Here is a 26,796-nt window from a genome sequence, read left to right on the forward strand (position 1 = left end):
TAATAATAATAATAAAATATTAATCCAAATTACTTCATTAGATTTTACTTTATGGCCTCCAGATGGTTACACCCACTGATCTATATAACTCAATGGTTACACCACATTCTTTTAAGATGGATTTTCACAGTATAAGATGCGTCACGTGATACAAAGAGGACAGATTTAAAGGTGCACTCAGTATTTTTTCCACATGTAATTAGATGAAGACTTCAGTTATAAAAGCTGTTTTCTTCTACATGGAGAGGGTCCCCTCATTTGGGCTGCCACGTTAGGATCACATGACGACCACCGGGACACTTCTTACTTAATCTCAGTTACTGTCCTGTTATTGGGCACTTTTACTGTTGGACTAAATTAATCATGACTCTCTGTGAATAGTACATTTCTACAACAGCATCAGAAACTGAAATGTATTGCGTCTGAATCCAGGCCGCTAGGTGTCCAAGACGACATAAACAAAACAAAACAAAACAAAACAAAACAAAAAAATTACAAGTCCACATTTAATGTTCGTTTGACAAAAATAAAATCAGTACGCAACTTGACACATACTGTAAAAGTGCAGTTAAAGAACTGATTCTAACAATAGCCTAGTTTTTCATAAAAGGGTCGCGAATCGGTTTGACCAACTCATTCTAAAGAACCGACTCAAAACAACGACTCGTTCGCGAGTGGCCTACTGAACTGGAAACGAGACCTGCAATTTAGCGCCCACTCTCGGCCGTACCGTAGAACGCATCTGCTCCACATTGTCGTTTGGAGCGACGCTCCGCCTCTGACCATCACAAATCTGTGTCTGTGAGAGATGAGCTAGAACAGAAAGCCGTCCGGACTGTGTGCCTGAACAGCAGAGTCCAGAACCATCCCAGGCCAGCTTGACTGTCTGTTCGGCGATGGCCGCGGCTGTGGAGAGAGGAGGGGTCCGGGCCGCCTTCATGAACCCGATTATCGGTGCGCCCGCTCCCGTACCCGCTCCAGCGGCGCCCGGAGGACCAGCCATAGCCGGAGCTGCGGGTTTGGGCTCGGGTTCTGCGGGTTCGGGTCTAATCATGCCCGTGCCCATGAATCTGTTTGCAACGTGGGAAATAGACCGTTCATCTCCGAGCTGTGTTCCGAGGTACGTCAAATCCAATGCAATTGTTCATGTGTGTGTGTGTATGAAAACAAGCATCAGTATTTCATCAACACACATGCATTTATTTTATTTGTCTGTTTTTCGGTGCATGCAACATTCCTTAACTTGTATGCATGTTTGCTTACGCAGGTCAAAACACAATACATGCCTGTGTATATAGGAAGGCATGGGAACACATAGAAACGTGCACTAAAGGACTCAGTATCAAATACTGATGCATTTGTTTGTTTTCATGATTTACTGTGCATACAACATGGACTTGTGGCGACAGTTCACAACAAAACAGAGTGCATAAATGGACATATAATGTTTTATGCACACACACACACACACACACACACACACACACCATTATTAAGTGCTTGTGTTTTGGGTCTCATTATAAAACACTACATTTTCATGATGCTTAATTTAGTTGATCTTTGCATAAGAAAGCATGAGCAACTCATTTTAATAACAATTGTGTTCTATTACATGCTATTACTGCATAATTGTGTCTCATTATAGTGCATTCATTTTATTTAAGTGGATCCTTGCATATATTTAATGAAAAACCTTGTTTTGGTTTCATAATGAGTGTTGTGGATGGTTTCTCATTAAGGAGCAATTGGGGTTCGCAAAAGTTCTTTTGTATTCATTACAGTCAAATCAATACAGATTGAGCTTGTTGTGGTGGCTGTGAACATCATTTGTTTGCATCAACAAGCTGATTCAGGCTTTTAAGAATGTCCTTCACAATTAAAAGCTGTGAGTCAGATGTATAGCATTGCAGAAGTCTAATTAGCTGTAATAAATGCTGTATTACTTTGTAGTAGTACCAAACAGTTTTGCATCTTCTACATGGTACCCTCAACTAATATAGTGAAGGAGTATGGACTCAGAAGACAGCCAAGCCAAGAGACAGTCAAGCACACAAGCTGACACGTGAGATGAAAGTGTCATAGAAGCACCACGAGATGACGTGTTTGCTTTAGAAACTTTGCTTTTAATTTCTCGTTTTGTTTTTGGACACTATCGGTTGGGTTTAGGCGTTGGTTAAGGGTAAAGATGTCTGTTGAGTTTCTACCTCTCATTTGATTTTAGGACACTATTGTTTAGGATTAGGTTAAAGGTTTATGTTAGGGAGGTATGTTTTACACATTAAAACACCCATCTAATATTCCCCTTAAAACCTTGTTTGATTACAACACCATTTAACTTGCTTTTGGCGCCCCCAGCTGGACATTTCACTGGGAAACTGCAGCGAAACCTGTAATGACGCACGTAATTTCATTTTGCAAATGTGTTGTTATTGTCATATAATATTCATGAGATCAGACTGGGTTTCGTTAAGGATTTTGTACTGTGACTTTTAAAGTTCTCTCCTTGTTTGTAAGAAAACTCTTCATCTAAATGTTTACAAGACTAATCAATATATTATTGGCTTTTGTCTTTGCTCAGTGAGTTCCAGCGTTACACGCGTTGATTTTTTTTCTAATGACCCAAACCCTAATCTGCATTATATTTATTTTAATGGTGCACTTTGTAGCTTTTTGTTTGTGTCATCTTGGACATACAGTGACACCTAGTGGTGTGGAAGCAGCATCATCAAAATCAATAGTTTTCAGTTACAGATGTCATTGTAGAAATTCACTATTCACAATCAGCCATGATTCATTTAATCCAAGAGGGAAAGTGTCCAATAACAAGACAATTACTGAGATTAAGAGAGTATTATTTAGCTGGTCGTGTGATTCTTAAATGGCAGCTACCATGAGGGCGTCCTTTCCCCATGTAGAATAAAACAGCTTTTATAAGGTTACTGATATGACTAGAGTCCTCATCTCATGTGAAGTGCTTATGATTTTAAAATTACTAAACATTTCTTTAGGAGTAAAACTTTTTTAATTGGGAAAAATTACTGAGCGCACATGTATCAGACGTTTTTAAGGGTGATTAAACCAGTGATTATAGTTTATAAAGTTATATATATGGATATTTTCTTACAAAAACACATCGCTTCACTTCAGAAGGCCTTTATTAACCCCCTGAAGCCGTATGGTTTACTTTTTTGATTGATGGATGTGCTTTTTTGGGCTTCAAAATCTAAGGTACCATTCACTCCCATTATAAAGCTTGGAAGAGTCAGGATATTTTTTAATATAACTCTGATTGTGTTTGGCTGAAAGAAGAAAGTCATATACACCTAGGATGGCTTGAGAGATAGTATATTATGCGATAATGTTAATTTGTGGGTGAACTAACCCTTTATGTAAAACTTTTAAATGAGAAATTTTTATGTTTTTATTTGATTAAATGATTCCCAATGCTTCATGGGATTGTTGTTAATTTCTTCACGAAAAAGTTGCGCTCTATAGGGAACTTTAAGTCAACAAGTTAAAACCTGGATGCTAATTGCTCCAAACTGTTCGGACACATTCAGCTTCAGAGGGAGCAGCAGGGACTCATGGGATGAGATTAATCAGCACGGCCCAGATGTGTCTCACTGGCTTCAGTTAGAGGAGCAGGTCTGCTTCCTGCATGGAGAATCAGGGTGTCCCTCAAGTCCCTGTACTTTCATGGTTCAGAGCTTAAGATCTGATGCAGCTGTCCACCCTCAAGTCATCTCAAAGAAAGGGCAAATGTGATTTTCACTGAAATGCCAATGCTGTTCACTCTTTCTATTCTATTTCTAGTTCTATTTGTTCTTTTTCATTGAATGGTACGGAAGTGACTCATAACCAGATCCCTGTTAGGTCTGATACAATCAGGTATCAATGTATCACAGTTTCTTTTCTCCCAATTTTGCATCAGTATTTTTTCATTTATTTATGTGTGTGTATTCATATAATTTCCCACAGTTTAATTAATGAAGAAGCTGGTCATCTAAATAAGCGCAAACTCTGAAATATATGTGATAATTCGTTTTGCCGATATTCACACTTTCTACTTAATTGATTTTTGGTTGTATGAAATAGGCACTACAGATAAATGCCACCATTAGGGGGGTCTTTAACTGTGCGTTCAACAAACCAATGGTATTCACAGGGAAAGTAATGCATTGAATGCACTGTTGGCAAAACTTGACATTTAAGTGATTTACCAATATCACACGTTACTACTTCTAGAATATCGGCACTACAGGAAAATGTCACCATTTGGTGGGTCTTTAACAATGCGTTCAGTAAAACAATGGTGTTCACAGGGAAATGAACTTATTTAATGTACTGTTTTAATAATAACTCATTTTTCAATGGCCGATACCAATATCTAGAGAGCAGGATGGCCGATGGCCGTTGTAAATGCCAAGCAAAATAAATAAATTGTCCAAGTCGGTCAAAGGCTCCGTACTGGAACAAAAGTGAACCACGCAAGAGAGATTCAAATTGATCGTGCAGTATTGCTCTTTCATGCATACATGATGGGCCTCTCTTTCACATTAGCAGCAGTTTCAGTTGGGATCCAATTATGATATTGCAATGTATTGAAAAGAGACATACAGTATGTATAGCACAGTGATCCATATTGAAATAGTTTGCGATGTCCATTTTGAGGGACTTCATATGTGGATAAATTATGATAGTCCACTTACAATGATTTATATGTCATGTCTTCCTCTGTTCCATCCTCTTTGTCCAGACAAATGAGTGCAAACCCATAGATCACCCTGCAGTACTTAAACATGTGGCTCCAATCAGTTTATCCAGCCAATAGCCTGTCAATTATTCATGCTTGTTCATTGGATCTTAATTGGTGTGGGAGTCAGTGTAGGGTCATTATTTCTGATGAAACGCCAGCTGATGTTGACGGGGTGCATGATGTTGCACTTTGAGTTCTTTCCCAGAGTTCCATGCGATGGAAATACTGTACATAATTGAAACCTAATACAGCAATTGTTTCCTCAAGGATCTTTTTCTGCTTGATATTTCCCATAAAAATGACTTTCATTGGTGTAACCTAATTTGTCAGATTAATTTAGTCAAATTAAATAATGTTTTTGACTTGGAAAAAGAAGAAAAAACAGTTGATTTAGACGTTACCACATGAAGAACATACTGTATTTTAGGTGACCTGACAATTATTTTGTTTTTTTTACAGTGAACACTGAAAAAAAAGTTAACCGTAAAAATGTGCTTCAAGCGGTAACATCTCACTTAACTGGTTTTATTCAATTATGTAATATCACCAAATCAGCCTGAATACATAAGGTTACACCACCAAAACTAATCTTAATGGTAGATCATTAGTGGTGGTGGCGTAGTGGGCTAAAGCATATAACTGTTAATCAGAAGGTCGCTGGTTCGAGCCCCACAGCCACCACCATTGTGTCCTTGAGAAAGGCACTTAACTCCAGGTAAAGTGTAATAAGTGCTCTGTAAGTCGCTTTGTATAAAAGCGTCTGCCAAATGCATAAATGTAAATGTAAATGTAGATCAGGTAGAAATATCTCTTTAAGGCAACAATCGCAGGTTGCCACTTTTTGCTGTGTAAAGCCATTGGTTTCCATTGCCCAAGAATCCCTCAGAAATTTTGCTACACAGTTTAGAGCTCATCTTCTTTATTAAATAATTAAAACATGGTTGGCACGGCTATAAAATTTGTCACAAATACTGGTGACATTTTATGATTCTCGTTACCAATTTTGAAACCATAGCAAAAACTAAAAGGCCTCCACTCAAAAATAATCTTTCAACATAAAATATCCTAACACTCTTAAACTTATAAATTCCCTTGAGATGCAAAACAGCATAAGATACTGTATTAAGACTTGTTTTCAGGGAATATTTCTCGAATTAAGTAACATTTTCTTAATTGTAATATAAAGAATTAGGGTGCGATTCATGGAGTAACATGGACTCGTCCCAAGACGTGCTTTCCGAAATCGAACTCTTTTCCTCACACCTTTAAAACGCAGTGCTTATGCTGAAAGACACAGATTAGAGAGCAAGACGCAACAGCTACAGACCTCCATCTAAGTCATTTTCAGTGCTTTGTACACATCTAAAATTCAAATCCTATGTGCATTTTTATCTAAAATTCGATGGATTTTCTCATTTCTATGTTTAATTTGATGGTCTTAGTGTGAGAAGAAGATCATCGGTCTCATGACAAGATCTGAAGAGCCTGCTCCTGCGACTGAACAGTTGTTTTCAAACACAACAGAAGCATTTCAGTTGCATGAGCCAAATTTCCACGCATCATTTGTATTAGGCTATATCAGTGTATGTGGTTACAGACAAATGATAGTAGAGTGAAATCACACTTGACTCCAGTATCACATTCACTGCCTGGAGACGGATGACCTGAGCTTCTCTGTCTTCACTGTCATTGGTTTGTCGCTCTCGATTGTTGCTCGTCATTTGCATAAAGTGAAAAAAATTTCAACTCGGTCTTGTCGCTCACCACGGCGATCTCTGTCGCCAACGGTCACTACGACTCGTGTCAATGGAAGTCGCTCTGCTCTCGTTGAAAATAAATGGAATATTGTTGTGCGATGCCGCTGGTGGTGTGAACGTGGCTTGACTGAGGTGACCTATGTGGGGCACACACTCATTTAAGGTTGGCATAAAGTGAGCTAAAACTCAATATTTTGACATTTGCGATATTGTTGTCTGTCCATGTTATCATAAATGAATGGTTTAACATGTCAGTCAGACATTTCATATCTGAAAGAATGGTTCTTGGCCATAGTAAGATTACAGCATTAGCTACAGTTTTTGTCTTGACTGGGCAAAAAAGGGATAGAAGAGAGTACTGGCCTGTTCACTTCAAGCACTGGTAAAAGGATGGATGATCCATGGTGCTTGTATGGTTTTTGCAGTGAATCATACCATTGTTTTTAGTGAAGTGGTCCCTCACCTGATTTCATTAAGCCCGCTTCACGAGTGGACTTCAGTGTTACAGTCTCGCATTCAAGCCTTATTTTATTTTGGATGACTATAGGAAGTGTTCCCCTTCTGTCGCTCTCTCCACGTTGCGACACTAGGGGTCTCTCTTGAGCGCCGATATCCACCTCTGATCTATGAAAAAAGGCCAATGAGAGTTGGCAGCCAGTATTTGCATGTCCCACCCCCGGACACACGGGTATTTAAGCTGCGCAAATACGGGAGTTCATTCAGAAAATTTCTTCTGAGCCGATGGTCTGTCTGCAGTTTGCTGCGAGTTACACACCACTATTACGTTCCTGTTTCCTCTGACGATCTGCATGCTGTTGGATTTGATGGCGCACAACAGCGGCTTTCTCCTACTTTGCACGGCGTGCATTGTTGCCCCTGAGCGCTTCGACACACACACACATACTGTGTATTAAAAGAGTTATTTCCCTTAAAAGAGTGAATTTCTCTAAAAGAGCAAAACACAGCGGCGTTGAGTGTCCTTTTCAGGACGCGTCTTTTTCAAGATGCCCTTCCGCCCCTGTGTTGTTCCTGGATGCGGTAGAGTGCTCTCCACTTCAGACGGCCACAGGCGCTGTCTCGTGTGTTTGGGCCGCGATCACACTGAGGTGGCGTTTGTGGATGGCTCATGTTCTCACTGCGAGAACATGACCATGACCACGTTGCGGTCGCAGCTTGCTTTCAACAGAGAGCAAGCCACCCCAGCTGCACCCCGCATTGCTCCTTCTTCCCACGGGATTGAGGACGATGCGGTTGGCGCTGGGGCGATTTGGGGGCGGCAGCGGGTGCAGTTTCGCGAACCTCCCGTTCCCCGACACGCTCGCTGGTCCCCGTCTACGCTCGCGGCGATAGCGGCTCGCCTCACGGCCCGGCTGTCTATCCTCCCGAGCCCGAAGCAGATGAGCTCGCCACTGCATCGGAGAGTGTGATGTCTGATGCCAAGGACTCCCCTGGACTGCCGCCTTCGGGCCAGCAGGCCCAGGCTGAGGCCGACGCTCAGATGTCTGACATGCTTTCCGGCCGCCGTGAGCGTGGGGTTGGATTGGAACCCTCCATCCTCCCCACAGCCTTCACGGTTGGATGACTGGTTCCTGGGGGCAGCGTGCCGTTCGCGGCCACGCATCCCCCCGGTCCCGTTTTTCCCGGAGGTGCATGACGAGCTGACGTCTACGTGAAGAGCCCCGCTCTCCGCTCGTCTAGGTGCCACCCGCTCCACTCTCACCACCCTCTACGGCGGAGAGCGCCACGGATACGGGGCGATTCCCCAGGTCGATAGGGCAGTTGCGTACCATCTATGCCCTGGTAGCCCTACCTCCTGGCGTGGCCGCCCCGTACTCCCATCCAAGCCCTGTAGGACAACATCCTCGCTCAACGCGAAGGCCTACAGTGCGGCTGGACGCGCTGCCTCCGTGCTGCAGGAACTGCGCTCAGCGACCGACCTCGCCCTGAGAGCGACGAAGGCCACAGCGCAGGCACTCGGACAGGCGATGGCCACCCTAGTGGTCCAGGAACGCCATCTCTGGCTCAATCTGGTCGAGATGCGTGAGGCCGACAAGAACCGCTTCCTAGACGCACCTGTCTCCCAGATTGGCCTTTTCGGCGACACCGTCGAGGGCTTCGCCCAACAGTTCTCTGCGGTGAAGAAGCAGACGGAGGCCATCTCTCACATCATGCCCCGCCGCACACCTGTCGCTACGGGCCCTGCCCCGTCTGCTCGCCGAGGGTGCCCCCCTGCGGCGAAGAAACCAGCTCCTGCTCCGCCCCAACCTGGGCCCAGCTCTCAGCCCCAGCGTCGAGCACCCCGCAGGCGGCGTACGCCCCCTGTCTCACGAACCCCCTCTAGGACCCGGAAGGCTCCCAAGCGTTCCTGAGACAGTCGACCCAGAGCCGAAGACGTTAGCTCCGGAGGTGGTAAGACCGCTCCGTCCCCCGGTGGAGGGCCGGGAGGAGAATCCTTTGTTTTTTCATTTGCCACACCCCCTGACGGGGGCTGTGGTACCCACATTCTCAATAAAAGAGCTATTTCCTTTGCCTCTGGGTTACCTGGCCCGCAAATGCCGTTCTCACGGCAATCTGCTTTCAGATTACGACAGTCCCGGTACACCGGACGCGGCGATCCCGCCTTCCGCCTGCCCACGACTGTCCCCTGGCCGGCCGGTTCAGACGAGTCCAGAGGACGCCAACATCAGACCTCCTCCTCAGTCACGAACCCTGCCGGGCGCGCGGAGCAAGGTAAGTGCTTTGAGTCTATTCTCAGCACCTCAGGCCGAAACGAAGCCGCCCGGCGCTGCATTACCTGTTCCGCCCCGCTGCGAGGCCCCGCCGGGTACGTCCAAAATACTCGTCCCTTTGGTGCCCCTAGCGCAGAGCTGGGAAGCGTGGTTTTCGCTTCCCAACGCGTCACGCTGGCTGCACCGGACCATTCGACTCGGTTACGCAATTCAGTTTGCCCGGCTCCCGCCCCCCTTCAGGGGCGTCCGCTTTTCCGCAGTACACGGCGAGCATGCCGGTTCCCTGCGCACGGAAATCGCAACCCTCTTAGCCAAGGGCGCGGTAGAGCCCGTCCCTCCAGCCGAAATGAGGAAGGGTTTCTACAGCCCTTACTTCATTGTACCCAAGAAAGGCGGCGGCTTACGACCAATCCTGGACCTGCGAGTTTTCAATCGGGCCTTGTTAAAACTCCCGTTCAAAATGCTCACGCAGAGAAATATTCTGGCTGGTGTTCATCTAGATTGGTTCGCAGCGGTAGACCTGAAGGATGCGTACTTCCACGTCTCAATTCTGCCGCGACACCGACCCTTCTTACGGTTCGCGTTCGACGGCCATGCGTTTCAGTACAAAGTCCTCCCCTTCGGCCTGTCTCTGTCCCCCTCGCGTCTTCACGAAGGTCGCAGAGGCGGCCCTTGCCCCGCTACGAGTAGCCGGCATTCGCATTCTCAACTACCTCGACGACTGGCTCATCCTAGCACACTTTCGAGAGTTACTATGCACACACAGAGACCAGGTGCTCCGGCACCTCAGCCGCTTGGGGCTTCAGGTCAACTGGGAAAAGAGCAAGCTCACTCCGGTTCAGAGCATCTCTTTTCTCAGGTTGGAGTTAGACTCAGTCTCGATGACAGAACGTCTCACGAGCGAGCGTGCTCAGTCGGTGCTGGACTGCCTCGCTTCCTTCAAGCCAGGCACAGTGGTCCCTCTAAAACTTTTCCAGAGGCTCCTGGGGCATATGGCGTCCTCCGCGGTGGTCGCGCCGCTGGGGTTGATGCATATGAGACCACTCCAGCACTGGCACCAGACTCGAGTCCCTAGACAAGCATGGCACCATGGCACGCATTGGGTAAGGATCACCCCCGCCTGCCTCAAAACACTCCGACCCTGGACAGACCTCTGCTTTTTACGGGCAGGAGTGCCCCTGCAGCAGGTGTCCCGACGCGTTGTGGTCACAACCGACGCCTCCCAGGCCGGGTGGGGTGCCGTGTGCAGCGGGCACGCAGCAGCGGGCCGTTGGAAAGGGGCCCCGCTGTGTTGGCACATCAACTGCCTGGAGTTGCTGACCGTCCTTCTTGCTCTCAGGAAGTTCCTCCCGTTAGTTCGGGACAAACACATCCTTGTGAGAACGGACAGCACCACGGTGGTGGCGTACATAAATCGCCAAGGCGGCGTACGTCTCCTCCTATGGAGCCAGCAGCGACTCAAGTCGCTGCGTGCCACTCACATCCCTGGCAAGCTCAACGTTGTAGCGGACGCGCTATCACGACAACGCCTGCCCGGCGGGGAGTGGAGGCTTCACCCCCAGTCGGTCCAGCTGATTTGGGAACGGTTTGGCAAGGCCCAGGTAGACCTGTTTGCCTCCCAGGAAACCTCCCACTGCCCGCTCTGGTACGCCCTAACAGAGGCTCCCCTCGGGACAGACGCGTTGGCACATAGCTGGCCCTCGGGGCTGCGCAAATACGCATTTTCCCCAGTGAGCCTTCTTGCACCGGTGCTGTGCAAGGTCAGGGAGGACGAGGAGCAAGTCACATTAGTGGCCCCCTACTGGCCCACTCGGACTTGGTTCTCGGAACTCAGACTTCTCGCGACAGCTCCTCCCTGGCAAATTCCCCTGAGAAAGGACCTCCTCTCTCAGGGACGGGGCACGCTCTGGCACCCGCGCCCAGACCTCTGGAACCTCCACGTCTGGTCCCTGGACGGGATGCGGAAGAGCTAGCCGGCTTACCGGCGACCGTTGTGAATACAGTCAACCAAGCCAGAGCCCCCTCTACCAGGAACCTTTACGCCCTAAAGTGGCGCTCGTTCGCAGATTGGTGTTCTTCCCGAAACGAAGACCCGCAGAGATGCGCGATCAAGTCAGTGCTCCTGTTCCTACAGGAGAGGCTGGACAGGAGGCTGTCCCCGTCCACCCTCAAGGTGTATGTTGCCGCCATTGCCGCCCACCACGATCCTGTAGACGGCAAGTCTTTGGGTAAGCACGACCTGATCCTCAGGTTCCTGAGAGGCGCCCGGAGGTTGAATCCCTCCCGGCCAGGCCTAGTTCCCTCCTGGGATCTCTCGGTAGTCTTGGCAGGACTCCAGAGACCCCCCTTCGAGCCCTTTGAATCAATTGGACTCAGGGCCCTCTCTCTTAAGACGGCCCTGCCGATCGCGCTCGCCTCTATCAAGAGGGTCGGGGACCTGCAAGTGTTCTCTGTCAGCGACACTTGCCTGGAGTTCGGTCCGGCGGATACGTCTGTGATCCTAAGGCCACGACCGGGCTATGTGCCCAAGGTTCCTACCACACCATTCCGAGATCAGGTAGTGAACCTGCAAGCGCGCTGCCCGGGAGGAGGCAGACCCAGCCCTTTCGTTGCTATGTCCAGTGCGCGCCTTGCGCATTTACCTGGACCGCACACAGAGCACCAGACGCTCTGAGCAGCTCTTTGTCTGCTTTGGGGGACGGCAGAAAGGGAATGCCGTCTCCAAACAGAGGCTCGCCCACTGGGTTGTTGACGCCATCACACTGGCTTTTCACACCCAGGCCGTGCCCCTACCCTTGCGGGTCCGATCTCACTCAACAAGGGGTGTTGCGTCCTCGTGGGCACTGGCCAAGGGCACCTCCCTAGCAGACATCTGTAGAGTCGCGGGTTGGGCAACACCCAACACCTTCGCGAGATTTTACAACCTCCGCGTTGAGTCGGTTGCGTCTCGTGTTTTCTCAGGTCCGAGTCTGTAGAACTCGGTAACACGTAGACTGACCGGCCGGGTGGATCGCTTGCGCCCTGCGCCCTTTTCCTGAGGTCAAGGTTAAGTAGTGCGCCTTTTTTCCCAGGGCGCCCCACTCGAGTCGGGACCCTGGTCGCTTCCTCCCCAGCCCTCCGGGTCCAGCGGTTCAGCGGAGGAACTCGCCGACCCAAGCCACTGCGGGTACCCTGATGGCTACCCTGTACTGGTATAGGTGCTCCACAGGTAAGGCCTCCTGCTCGGACTCCCCTGTGTGTAATTCCACGGTTCTGTCCCCTTACGAAGCGGACCCCGTGTCTCCCTTAGGCAGTTACAGCTGCCCCGGTCGCCGTGCTGTAGCAACTCCCCCTTCGAGGCTGGATCTACCACCGCACCATACTTTCCACACGAGTCCTAAGACGGCCGTGTGACGTGTCTACCACTTTTCCTCCCCAAGAAAAAGGGCAGGTGTGGTCTCCGCAGGGTCTGGGGTAAGACCCCTTCCCTATATGCGTGTAAGGGCCCCGGCCGTGATTGCTCTATGCGAGAAACATAGAGAGAAAAGAGGCCCAGCCAGGCTGGCCCGTTCCCATGTTGGCAAACATCGCCTTGTTCCCCTCTCAGGGTAACTAGAAGGATCCCGATGTTCGTATGGGGCATTGTGGGAAGGGTACGTGCAGCCAGGTACAGATGATGCGCGGCACTGGATGAATCCCTGCCCGCCTCTGTATCGGCAGTCCACGTACACGGTTCAGCACATGGCAAGATTGGAATGGGTCCCCTAGTGTCGCTTCTCCGACACAACTTGGAGAGAGCGACAGAAGGGGAACGTTTGGTTACGTATGTAACCTCCGTTCCCCGAGGGAGGGAACGACACGTTGTGTCTTTCCTCCGCCATGTCGCTGAACCGAGCCACTGTTGTGGCCGGACAATTTCCGGCTCCTCAGAAAAATCCTGAATGAACTCCCGTATTTGCGCCGCTTAAATACCCGTATGTCCGGGGGCGGGACATGCAAATACTGGCTGCCAACTCTCATTGGCCTTTTTTCATAGATCAGAGGTGGATATCGGCGCTCAAGAGAGACCCCTAGTGTCGCTTCTCCAACACAACGTGTCGTTCCCTCCCTCGGGGAACGGAGGTTACATACGTAACCAAACGTTTTCCTAAGTCCCCTCAATTAACTGTCCTTTCTTGACACTGCTTCCTGCTTCAGTTTAAACTAACGAGGTTCTACCTGGTTTTATTGTAGTCCTGCCTCCGACTTAGAAAATGACCATTCATGGTTTAGTATTTTGGGGTGCACCTAGATGGTCAATCAAATTCTGTGGGTGGCCATGTCCCCTGCCTCAGAACATTGGTAAATGTGTGGAGGTGATTAGGATGGGATAGGTGGAGGATTCTGTGTGATCTGGAATATCAGCAGATGGCTGAATTGACTTTCAATTTGAGCCATCAGTTTCAGAAGTTGGCTGTTGGACGAATTGACGTCTTTTTCACAGCACGTTCTTTCTGAGGTCATTTTTAGTGTCTGTTGGCTCAGGAGGAGGCATTTTAATGAATTTCAGAATCCCCGGCTGTGTTGTTTTGCAGTTCTCTTGCCCTCGCTGAGCTCAGACCACTATAGAGCAGGAGTCACTGGATGGTGGTGAATTCTCTAATCAATGCCAGACTGGCTTATGGGAGTCTTGCAATGAAAGTTTCACTTCCTGTTGGAAAACTAATGCTTTTAATTGGCAAAAACAGTTGGTGTAAATCTGGTTAGAGGGACAGGTCCCCCAAAAATCAGTTGTGTGATGATTCTTTAAAGAGTCTTCTTTTGTGTTAAAACTTGGGTGTTGATTTAAAATGTAAATGTTGAATTTTTGGGGCGAGTAGAGGGTACTGTCATCTGGTTTCACTGTGCGTATCACAGATGTTTTGTATTGGCATGTCAGTATGCTCTTGAGATGTGAGAAAGTGAAAATACTTTGTGGTGTACCATGTCTCTGATGCATTTTCTTCCTTGCATATTCTGCCCTGGATCTGAAAAACAAAGTTAAATAGCATTTGTTTCTGAAAATTACCTGGATGTGTGATGTCAGTCTGGTCCCCTTTACATTAACTTATATCCGGATTGTGTCTCTAGAGATACTTTAGCTGGATTGCATTTATACCTTGCATTCCATTGTGTCTCAAGTATAATCATACAGATCTGCTCAAATTATGTGGAAAAACTTAAAAGGTGGTACAAATCAAAGGGGGTATTTACACCTAGTCACTTTATTTACACTTTGTCACATAAATGTGTCACAGCAAACTGGGAATAAATCCAATCTACTGTTCATGCGCAATATGCTGATATAACTAGTGTTCCGACAACTAACTGATAATAATTAATGTCTTTTAATTATAGATCAGACTGATATGTGTGACGTGCAGGGAGACAAACAAAAAAAATGCAGAGCTATCGGCTCATAAAATGAAACATTTAGGAGCCAAATACCTGCTTTTAGTTGGTTGTTCAGAAATAAGATAAAAGCCGAAGAAAAGAAAGACAGCTGATCGTTGATCGTTTTGAAAATAAATAAATAGTTAAAAATGAAATGAAAAAAACTTCATTCAATTTCATTTTTCATTTCATTTTTAACTATTTATTTATTTTCAAACGATCAACGATCAGCTGTCTTTCTTTTCTTCGTTAGGTTCTATTTGTTAGGGACAATACACATTAATCAAACATCTCACTTGTGTAAATGAGTCAGAATTAGACAATGTCTAATTTTCATCTTCTGTTCCTGGGCAGGTTGTAAAGACGCTGACTGGAGTCTCAAGTTCGAATCCAAGGTGTGCTGAGTGACTCCAGTCAGGCTTCCTAAGCAACCAATTGGCCGGGTTGCTAGGGTGGGTAGAGTCAGTTTGGGTTAACCATCTTGTGGTCACTATATTGTGGTTCGCTCTCAGTGGGGTGCGTGTTGAGTTGTGTGTGGATGCCGTGGAGAATAGCGTGAAGCCTCCACACGCGCTATGTCTCTGCAGTAACGCTTAACAAGCAACGTGATAAGATAAGATAAGACCACCCGGATTGAGGTGAGTCACTACGCCACCATGAGGACTTAGTGCGCATTGGGAATTAAGCATTCCAAATTGGGGAGAAAATTAAAGAAAACATTTTTAAATAAAATAATAACCAGAATTACTTGATACATTATGTGGGACTTTTAATTATAAACAAGTCCGATATACACCGGGGACTCTTATTTATACTGTTTGTGCTCCCAGGTGCTCTCAAAAACAGATAAAGGAAACTAAGTATTAATTAATTATGCCAGTAAGTAGTGGGGTTTCCCTCTTACATAAAACTCTGGGATTCCCCCAATGCAGATGCTAGAGACAGTTGATATTTTACATTAGTTTGTATAAATTGGTATAGTTTAAAGTATACAGTATGCGATTTTTCCCTCTGTACTCCCTGAAATGTAAACATTTTTCCACTATGTTGACCTGTTGCTGGGCTCTATTTTATAACGTAAGCATACAATTAATTATGTTTTTTATATATAAATTCATTTTAACAAAATACATGATTAAATTCAGCTTTTTAACCAATTAATCTAAGAAATAATCAACGATTAATCGATTATCAAAACAATGAAATACAAATATATTTTTGCTCCATGTGGCTCATTTAAAATGATAACAGGATTCATCTTAAATTGTGTCAGTGATTGCAATGAAAAATACAACAGCTGTTAAGTGCTGCTTTTTATTTAGTCGGCAGCATTACATTACCAAAATCAAAGAGTTAAATGAGCTCTGATGGGAGAAAATGGTGCTCTCTTCTTTTGCTGAGGATGAGTGTCGATATCAGAATGCAATGTAGAACGTTTGATTTAATTTGCGTGATTTCATTGCGATTTCATTTTGACGAATAGAGACACTTCTTATAAAATATATGCACTTTGACACTTGCAGACCATACACACTGGTTTCCTTTGGGAGGAGTAAAGTTACTTATGGTATGCAAGTTATGAGCAACCAGATGCTTTTATACATGGAGGGACAGTGGTTTTCAGGAGGCGATGAGAACTGTGTGTGTTTGTGCATTTGTTGAGTGTTAAGCTTTGACGTTTGCATGCATGAAGCAGCAGAGATTGTGGCGCATAAAGTTAGACTGAACTGACTGTCTAACTTCTTCCACCTTTTGATGTTCAATGTGTATGCATGAGGGAATACATACATGTGCATGCTCATGTGTGAGTGTTGACAATCCAAACACATCACTGCAAACATTTCTGTTTGGGACGTCTTATACATACCCGTTTACATGCACTTAAGAAAATGGTTTATTCCAGGTTTTTTGAAGAAAGCGGCGTTCTGAAGCGTCTTGTAAACTTGAAAGTCATTTTGCTTACGCCATTTAAGGGATTAAAAGAGGGCAGTTTAACACACTTAGGTTTCTTGTGTCTGGTTAGGAGGCCACGTAAGACAATTTGATCTATGGGAACAAGTGTTCTTGCCATTCAAATGTTATAGGTGAGAGTTCACCAAGCTTGACCTTTGGTGTGCAGCAGAATGCAACATTTCTTCGAACTGAGATTAAAAGGCGCGGTGGCACATAACTTCTCATGCTGAAATTCCGTGGATGAAAACAGCAAGGGTGGATGCTGAGCGCAAACAGAGTGCGTGATGCTCATGATGGTGTTTTCCCTGTATGAGACTTGGAGGATCCTTAAAACAGGGCTCCAGACTGCGACTAAAATGGTCACTAATGCGACCAAAAATTATTTATTGCAACTATAATTTTAAATCTAGTCTGGTTTTGTGCGTTCGTATGCTTTTTCGTCAGATATCGTCTTGTGAGTTATTGAAAACATCTTTAGAGCGCGCATCATCATTGTGTCTCGAGCCGCTTTTCACCCGTTCTGTTTCTGACGAACTCACTGCACTGCACGCAACAACAAACCCAGCGCGAGAGAGCCGTGACCAAATGACTGAAAAGAACTGAGGGTTTGAACTCAGGAGCTCAGGTTAGCAGTTTGAATCAGATTCACTTTCTCAGCAAATCAGCCATCAGTGACCTCACAACTGAGTGCGCATACATTTCAAAATAAGAGTCCAATTTATATTTCGGGCTTCTTTATAATTATTTGTCCCATATTGTGTACCACTTTTATTTTCTCCTGGTAATTATTGTTTGGGATTGGAGTTGCACAATAAACTGCATCTGGAATTTCATTCAATTTGCATTCTTGTAGTCTCTGTGTTGGGGCCATCCTGTAACAGTAAAGAAAGACTAAGGCAATATAATTTTTTATTTTTATTATATATATAAAACTTTTGACACTTATGACAATTGAGGGACTTAACCACAACTAGTACACAAGTTGCAAATATGCATTGATGCTCAAGAAGACAACACACTACTATATGCATACTATACTTTATGTAAATATCTGATCTGAAAAAATCTTATCTCTTATATTTGTATAAATTATGAAAAAGGTGTGAACATTTATGAGACATAAGGGAATACAAACTTATCTTCTCAACTATACATACTGTTTATTAAACCTCTGATTAACTATCTGTTGTCTTCCTTTTCTTGTATCTTGCTTCTGAACAGCAGTCTAAATTGAGCAAATCTGTGATTTTATGACTAAAAACAGCCATTGGGCTCCTTAATGTTTCAGTTCAGGAGCTAATGGCTCCTAAATAATCTTTTTAGTCTGTCGTTAAAAATAGCCTTGTTGATCTGCAGGGTAAATAAAATGGCATACCTAGTCTAAAATAGTCCGTTTCTAGGCTATACTCAAAAGCATAAATGTTTTATTAACAAAATTAACGTTCCTATCTCTGTTGTTTTATGCAGCAGAAAATTATCAATAATTATTCTCTTTGTTCGCAAAACTTCTATACTCTTTCTGTTCCTTTTACTCGAACTGAGTTAGGTAAGAAGTCTTTTATGTACGCAGCGCCGTTTGATTGGAATCTTTTCCAATCTAAATTAAAATTAGAAAATCTGCTGACTCTAGAACGTTTTAAATCAGTTATCCGGCGAATAGAAGCTGATCTAACATTATGCAATTGCTTTTAAGTGTTTTTAGTCTGTCTGTGTGATGTTTATCTGTAATGGAACTGATTGTACTGCTGCACATTTTGGCCAGGACACTCCTGTGAAAGAGATTTTTAATCTCAGAGAGCTCTTCTGGTTAAATAAAAATAAAAAAACTAGGGCTGCAACTAAGGATTATTTTGATAATCAATTAATCTAACGATTATTAGAATGATTATTCAACGATTAATCATTTGCTCTTTACCGATTATTCAGCTTGTGCCCTGACTAAAAAGGTTGTAATAATGGAGGTAATAATAGAGGACAAAATCAACTTTAAAAAATACCTTTAAATGACATTCACTGAATTGCAATGAAAATACTTGGATTTTTATTGCTTAATATAATATAATAATAATAATAAGTTTATTTTATATAGCGCCTTTCACAAACCCAAGGTCGCTTTACATAGTGGAAAGGCAATGAAACACAACTGCAAACAAACCAAAACAATTCAACAAAGACATGTTATCTGTATGATGCTATGAGTTTGTTGTGGAGAAATGATCATTAAACAGAAAGGTTTTGAGATGTGCTTTAAAGAAAGGAAGAGAAGCACAGTCACAAAGAGGTTGTGGGATGCTGTTCCAGAGTTTGGGGGCCAATGCACTGAAGGACCTGCCACCCAGGGTTGAAAGTCTGGACCGAGGGATAGCCAAGAGATTTTGGTCAGAGGATCTCAGTGAGCGTGAAAGAGTGTACGGGGTCAGGAGGTCGCGGATGTAGGGGGGAGCAAGGTTGTGGAGGGCTTTGAAGGTGATTAGTAGTACTTTGTATTTGATCCGGAACGGAACTGGTAACCAGTGGAGTTGGTGGAGAATGGGTGTGATGTGTGCTGATCGTCTGGTACGGGTGAGCAGCCTGGCTGCCGAAGTTTTGAATATATTGTAGCCTTTTAAGTGATTTAACAGGAGACCAAGGAAAAGTCGTTGCAGTAGTCAAGACGGGACATAATGAAGGAGTTTACCAAAATCTGTGCATCACTAGCAGAGAGAAAGGGTTGGAGGCGAGCAATGTTACGGAGGTGAAAGAAGGCAGTCTTAGTGAGTGATTTTATATGAGGATCAAAGCTAAGGGTGGAGTCAAGCAAAATGCCAAGGTTTTTAACAACAGGAGTAGGGTGGATAGGTGAACCATCAATGTTGAGAGTGAGACTGTGAGATTTGGAGAGGATGCTTTTAGGGCCAATCAGCAGAATTTCGGTTTTATCTGTATTGAATTTGAGAAAGTTGTTTTGCATCCATAATTTTAAATCAGAGAGGCAGTCAGTGAGGGAACATGGTGGTGGATCAGATGGAGAAGGAATGGTAAAGTAGAGTTGGATATCATCTGCATAACAGTGGAAGTTTAGACCGTGGCTGCGTATAATCGGGCCAATAGGGAGGATGTAAACAAGAAAGAGGAGGGGCCCCAGTACAGAACCCTGGGGAACACCACGGGTGACAGGGGACTTGGAAGAGTGATGTGAACCAAGTGTTACAAACTGCGTTCTGTTGGAGAGGTATGACTGGAACCAATTCAGGGCTGTGCCAGAAACACCAATAGCAGACAGACGGGCGATTAGAACATTGTGGTTGATAGTATCGAAAGCAGCACTAAGGTCAAGGAGGATGAGAATGTTAAGTGAACCAGAGTCAGCGGACAAGAGAAGATCGTTAACTATGCGTAGAAGGGCAGTCTCTGTACTGTGACATGAACGGAAGCCAGATTGAAAAGGCTCATACAGGTCATAGTGATTAAGAAAGGTGTGTAGTTGTGAGGCCACCACTCTTTCTAATACCTTGGCCAGGAAGGTGATGTTGGAGATAGGACGGTAGTTTAATAAAGATGTTGGGTCGCAGTCCGGTTTTTTGAGAATGGGTGTGACTGCAGCATTCTTGAGGGCAGCAGGCACAACACCAGAGTTGAGGCAGGTGTTTACAATCAATGCAATGGGTTCAGATAATGATGTGATGCAAGCTTTAAGTAGAAGGGTGGGGGCAGGGTCAAGCTGACACGATGAGGAGTTGGACTTATTTATAATGTCAGTGATAGTGGGGGAGTCTATAGCAGTGAAATGGGAAAGCTGAGGGCCCAGAGAAGGTGGAGAAGAAGAAGAGAGAGAGATAGCATTGGGGTTGAAGCAGTGATAAATGTTGCTAATTTTGTCATCAAAGAAGTGTAAGAAGGCCTGACACTGCTCAGGGGTCTTAGGACAGGCAGTGACAGGGGGTTTGAGGAGTTTGTCCAAGGTCCTGAACAAGGTTTTAGGCCTGGATATGGAGGAGGTTATGAGCTGATGAGTAATAGTTTGAGCGGGCAGCATTGAGGGCATCCTTATATGTCTGAGTATGTTCAGTGTAAAGCATGGAGTGAATTGTAAGGCCAGTTTTCTTATATAGCCGTTCAAGACGGCGGCCAGCAGCCTTAAGTTTCCTGAGCTCAGGGGTGAACCAGGGGCATGTATGGTTTGCTGGTACAAGCCTAGTCCTAGCCGGGGCTAGGCTATCAAGCAGGCTGGTCAGGGTGCCATTGTACATATCAACCATGTCATCCATGGATCGAGAGCTCGTCAAGGCCAAACAGTGGCGAGGCCTGTATAGAGGCAGCAAACATGCTGTGGTCTATTGACCCGATGTTACGACATGTAATAGCTGTTTTCTCTGAAGAGGGAGGAGGAGTGTTCATATGAAAACGGCATTCAATGAGCTTATGGTCGGAGACACCAGAGATGGAACCAGAGACAGAGATGTCATTTAGACCAGAAGAGCAAAGCAGATCCAAAATGTGGCCATGAGTGTGAGTAGGGAAGTCAACGTGCTGTGTCAAACTAAAACAGTTCAATACAGAGTTAAACTCAGAGGTGTAAGAGCAATTAGTATCCACATGAATGTTAAAATCCCCTAACATAATCATAGCAGAACAAAGAGATGAAATAACAGTGAGAAGTTCATTCAATTCAGACAGAAAATTTACAGATGGTTTAGGGGGGCGGTAAATTAGCAATAGTAGAAGGGGTAGGGTAGAAACAACCTTCACAGCAATATATTCAAAAGATGTCACTTCAAATGGCCTAAGTTCTTTGACAGTTAGATCTGAGCGGTGCACTACAGCCAACCCACCCCCTCTCCCTACAGATCTGGGTTTGGATAAGTAGCAGTAGCCAGGGGGGTCAGCATGTTTAAATTAATGCAGTCACTGGGTTGTTGCCAGGTCTCTGAGAGACAAAACAAGTCACATTTTTTATCCACGATGATATCGTTTATTAGAGCCGTTTTGTTTGTGATTGAGCGCATTTAGGTGGCCAATGTTAAAGTTCTGACATGATGACGAGACAGGAGGCTGCAGCCTAGGACGACGAAGGTTGTCAAAGTTAATTCCCCTGTTCTTTGACTGGTATCGTCGACAGCGATCAGACGTGTAAACAGTTGGGATTTGAGCATCATGCCCATAGATGAAAGTCGATTGTTTTTTGGAGCGATGAACATAACGTGGACGACGAATAATTCCAAGCGAGCAGCAGAGTTTATACAGCGTCTGGTCGAGGGGGGTGTAACAGCGAAAAAGTTTGAGAGCAGCAGGGTTGTAAACTGGGTCCATTGCCAGGTTACAAAAAACACACAAGCACAGTATACGGCAAGCTGTGAGGACTTTAATCCAGCTGCCAACGGGAAACATGACATCAAACAGTAAAGTTACCACTAGCGACACAGCGACACCACGCAAATGCTACAAGTTAGCCAACCAGGCTCACAACACAACCCAGTCCGCAATGTAATAAGTGCAGTTTAGTACGCCAACCACTGTACAGACTGGGGACAACAACGAGGCAAGCAGGTAGAAACACACTCACCACTGTAGCAATCATGTGAGGGAAGCGAGGAAGAGAGCTCATGCAGGGGAAGAGCAGGCGTGCCGGGCAGTGGCAAACAGAACTGGAAGAGCAAGTTTGTAGCATTAATCCACGGATTGATACAACAGCAGCAAAGCAACAATACTCCAGCGACAGAGCAGTAAAATTCGGCAGACACCAGGAGGAGGAGATGCGGTAATCCACTAGATTTCAGGTGAGAATGACACAGAGAAGGAATCCAGCGATAGCAAAGAAGGAGAGATACCCGGTGAGCAGCGGCAGACACACACGCACAGCGTTCACTCAACCGGGAAAAAAAAAAAGAAAAGGTGCAGATCAATTTTTAATATGTTTAAAAATTGACTGCAAAAAATCCTATTGTTATCAAGTGTTTTTGTCTTGTGCTCCATTGAAAATGATCTAAAAATCCTTAAAACAAGAAACATTTACTTGAGGAGCAACATATGACATGTTTGTTTTAGAATTCCCTCATACTTTGCAATCTTCTTCACCTTAATCTGTTTGGAAATGTTGGAGTGCGTCTGGACTGTGAGCTGATCTTTCTTCTTCTCCTCAATTAAGCATGTGAAGTGCTGCTCTCCTGCATCATCATTAGCATTTCAAATGATCCCATGTTGCGCTAAAAGAGATCAAACGACTATTTGTAATTTTTGCTGACATTATTTTATTGCCGACATTGTCAATAAGGTCAACTAATCATTTCAGCCCTAATCTCAACATGGTCCAGTGAAAGATGGGTATTGACTCACCTGAGGCAATTATCCTGCACTAGAAAAAGCCCTCTCTGCAGGAAAATAAGTTACAAGCACACACATATTTAAAGAATACTCAAGTGTAAAGACATCCATAAAAGTTTAAGGCTGCGTTCTGATGCGTTCGAATGGTTAATGTACAGTTATGTGACCGCGTTTTTTTCTGATTGGGGTCAGGTTAGCCTGAAAACAGCCTAATTATACAGGGTTTCCTTGAGGCCGATTAGTCGTTCAAGACTAGTCGATGTAGACATCGCTAATTCTAGCTGGAGTGACAAAAGAGATATTTCCTTTAGGAAGAAATTACTTTCATCTCTCTCTCCTTCAATGTCACTCTCTTTTAGGACAGCACAGGTTTCTCTACCACACTCCTCCTCAAGTGGAAAATTACCCTTTACACCACAGGGCATTGCTGAGAGCTCAGACGACTAATTATCAGTGCAGTGAGCGTGAATGTCCTGAACTTAACATTGATCATTTACAGTACAGTCAAAACTAAGACATCAGTCTATTTCAGAGACATTCATTTACCATGAAAACACTTAAAACTAGGGTCTCATCAGTAATAAGAATAGCAGTGATGCTCACTACTCTTGTTATAATAACGTTGATAGTTCTTGACTAAATACGTAATTCCATAAGATACAGATGGTGTGTATAATGAATAAAACCTTGTGATTCTGGTCATTCTGTTTTATATGTGTTCTTAATGAATATTTTTAACATGTGCTATCATCATTGACTTACTTTGTGTGTGTGTGTGTGTGTGTGTGTGTGTGTGTGTGTGTGTGGGAGAGGTATTTCACTTTCCATGAGAAGCATTTCCTGTTCGGGAAAGAGCTCCATGCAGCCACTTCCTGTGACTCTTCCATCCATACCAGTTTTATTTAGTTCATCTGTTTATTAACACACAATAATTAACATCACTTTAATAGTTTAAATCTGTTAGTTTTAGCATTGAAAAGAAGAATAAACTGTACTCCAATGCAAAAAATAAATTAAAATAAATAATAATAATAAACTTAAACCAGATTAAGCTGGTTTTAGCTGGTGTAAAATGGTATTAAATTAGCTTACTTATACCAGCTAAAAACTCTAAAATTGCTCTAAACTTTCTTTAAGGTTTTGTATCTACTAGAAGATTATGTACTCCAATGCAGAAAAAAACAGCCTAAGCTGGTCTTATACTAGTTTACACCAGCTAAAAACTCACAAATCTCTCCAAAACACATTGCCATTATGCTTTGATGTTCTAAGTGATTTCTAGTAGAGATCGGCTGAGCTTTTGGAAAAAGCTGATAACCAATTAATCAGCCGATAGTTTTTAAAATCGATTCATTGAATATAAAAAAATAAAACACTTTGCTCATTGTGACGGATGCAGACATTGAGGCAACAAAAGTAAAAAATTAATAAAATGATTGTGCAACCAAAATCCCAATAATAACCAGAAAAGTTGGTGCATAACACAGAACTTTTAACTATGAACAAGCCCGCAATACACTGGGGACTCTTATTTTGAAATTTCTGTGCTCACACACACACATAAGAGAAACAAAATGTATACTCTCACAGTCATCTACAATATATTACAATTAGGGCTGTCAATCGATTACAATTTTTAATCGAATTAATTACATGGTGTCCCGATTAATTAATCGCGATTAATCGCATTTACAAATATTTACTGAGAAAGCCCCTCATATAACAATAGTTCAATATATAAAGATTATACATATTTATATCAATATATAATTATACATAGTTACCTTTAAATATTGAACAATTTTATATATATATATATATATATATATATATATATATATATATATATATATATATATATATAAAATATTCAGATAATTAAAATGCATTACATTCTTGTAGCAGAAGAGTTAATCATTGATAAGACAATACAAAAAAGCGGCTTTGGAATATAACGTTGTTATGTATGACCTTGTCTTGTTTTACCATTGCCCCTTTGTTTTCCATTTTTGTCCTTTTTGTTATTCCATAGTTTTCACTTTTGTCCCTTTTGTAGCTCCACAGGCTTCTTGTTAGCGTTCGTGTTTTCTGTCATTGTTTTCACCTGTCCTCAATAGTTTGCCATTTGCTTCTGTTTGTCTTCTCGTTATCTTGTTTTGAGTTCTGTTTGTTCATTGGCCCCTTTGTCCCTTGTTCATGTATTTATACCCCGGTTCTTGGTTCAGTCCTTGTCTTTCGTTGAATATTTGTTAATTTAGTTAGCCTGGTCTGTGTTCCCTGCCCTAGTTCTCTGTTCATGTTTATTTCCCCATTGAGGGTTTTCCTTTTTGTTTTGTTTATAATAAAGAAAGCTGCATTTGGATCCTCAACCTTCGTCTGCCTTCGTTGTCTGCAATTCGTGACAAATGTATTGTTTACTACCATATTATTGATCATAAGTCAATAATTGGCATACAGTTCACAGCAATCCATTTCACAAGTGAATTTGTCAATCAGTTGGGAGATTTATTATGAGTGCTTGTTTAAGAGCCCGTCAATTTACACCTGCGTCAAACGTCTCGGGTGTGTTGTGTCGTAAACAGAAAATGTTTAGTTCCCTTTACAAAAAGCTTCACTAGGATGCTGCGCTGAGAAAAGCGCTTTGGGAACAAACCTACATTGTGACCAGCTGTGAAGATGTGTGTAACACGTCAATGAACATTGAACGGAATTTATAGCCTCGGCTGGTGAGATCATTGGATGCACCTGTGGCCAGGCTATAACCACCAGCGTGTCGTCAGATCCGTTTTTTTTAGAGCCCATTCTGTGTGTGTGTGTGTCTCACAAGCCTGTCAAAGCTTTCTTCCCTTTGATAGGAGTTAGAAATTGTTAGGAAGTGCGCAGAACTTTCTTTTCTTCTCTCTTTGCCCTGAAAAACAAAAAAAAAATAGGAGAGAAAAATGACGAAGAGTCAAGGCAAACGATGCGTGTTCCTCTGTTTACACTCTATGGCTGAGAGGGACACACATCAGTTTTGCTTTGTTTGTTTGGGTGAAGAGCATGCTGCTCTTGTGTTGGGGCAGGGTGGGTGCGCGCATTGCAACCTATTTTCGGTCAAAATGCTTCGCGCTCGCCTTGCTTACTTCCGAGAGCCGGGACCCACACTTCATTCGTGGGACTCTCGTATGGATCTGGTTGAGGAGCGAGAGACAGGTCCGTCCCTTTCGCTCGCTCTCTCCCCAGATACGGCTGGTCCTTCCCGTGATCTTGAAGCGCGTTCTTCAGTTCATGAGGGGGACCGTGATTCTCTTTGGTCTGTGGACTTCCAGTTACCCACATCTGAGCACTCCAACCCTGACTGAAATCTTCTCAGGAATTACTCGATGTGGTTACTCGTGCGGTGGCCAGACTTCAGTTAGACTGGCCACGCGATCAAGAAAACCTCCAAATTAGAGGACAGATTTCTGTCTGGTGGCCAAGGGAAGGGAACGCCTCATCAGTCCCTTCCCTTCTTTGATGACCTCCATGATGAGATTCACGTGCCCTCGACGTCGTTATATTCGACTATCGTGGGTGCTGAGGCATGAGGGTATTCAATGATGCCGCCGGTCGAAGAGACACTCGCGGGTTATCTCTCACCGGGTTCGGCATCATCATTGAAAAAAACCCGCTCTCCCCACTAAGCCATGCAGGACTACCTCCGTGCTAGTAGGGAGGGCTTATCAAGCGGCAGGTCAGGCTGGTGCTGGGCTGCACACCATGGCTGTGTTAAAGGCTGACCTACTGAAAGACCTGAGTGCGGGTGCAAAGCTTGACGAAGAAGCCTTCTCTGAACTTCGTCGGGCCACAGATCTATCTCTCCGTGCGACCAAGCAGACAGCCCATGCTATTGGCCGGACTATGTCTGCTTTAGTCAGCATGGAGAGGCATT

At 44.3% G+C, this 26,796-nt stretch overlaps 1 protein-coding gene across 4 annotated transcripts in view; it reads left to right on the forward strand.

Moving 5' to 3' along the window:
- The first annotated feature begins 743 nt into the window (after positions 1-743).
- LOC127639840 (phosphofurin acidic cluster sorting protein 2-like) overlaps positions 744-26,796 on the forward strand; it is a 94,826-nt gene continuing 68,773 nt past the window's right edge. For all 4 annotated transcript variants that reach the window (XM_052122113.1, XM_052122115.1, XM_052122114.1 and 1 more), the window contains exon 1: positions 744-1,120. In XM_052122113.1, the coding sequence (XP_051978073.1) occupies positions 897-1,120 (224 nt within the window). In that variant the 5' untranslated portion in view covers positions 744-896. The remainder of the gene's footprint in view (positions 1,121-26,796) is intronic.

The sequence above is a fragment of the Xyrauchen texanus genome, chromosome 48 (genome assembly GCF_025860055.1).
Source record: "Xyrauchen texanus isolate HMW12.3.18 chromosome 48, RBS_HiC_50CHRs, whole genome shotgun sequence".
NCBI lineage: Eukaryota > Metazoa > Chordata > Actinopteri > Cypriniformes > Catostomidae > Xyrauchen > Xyrauchen texanus.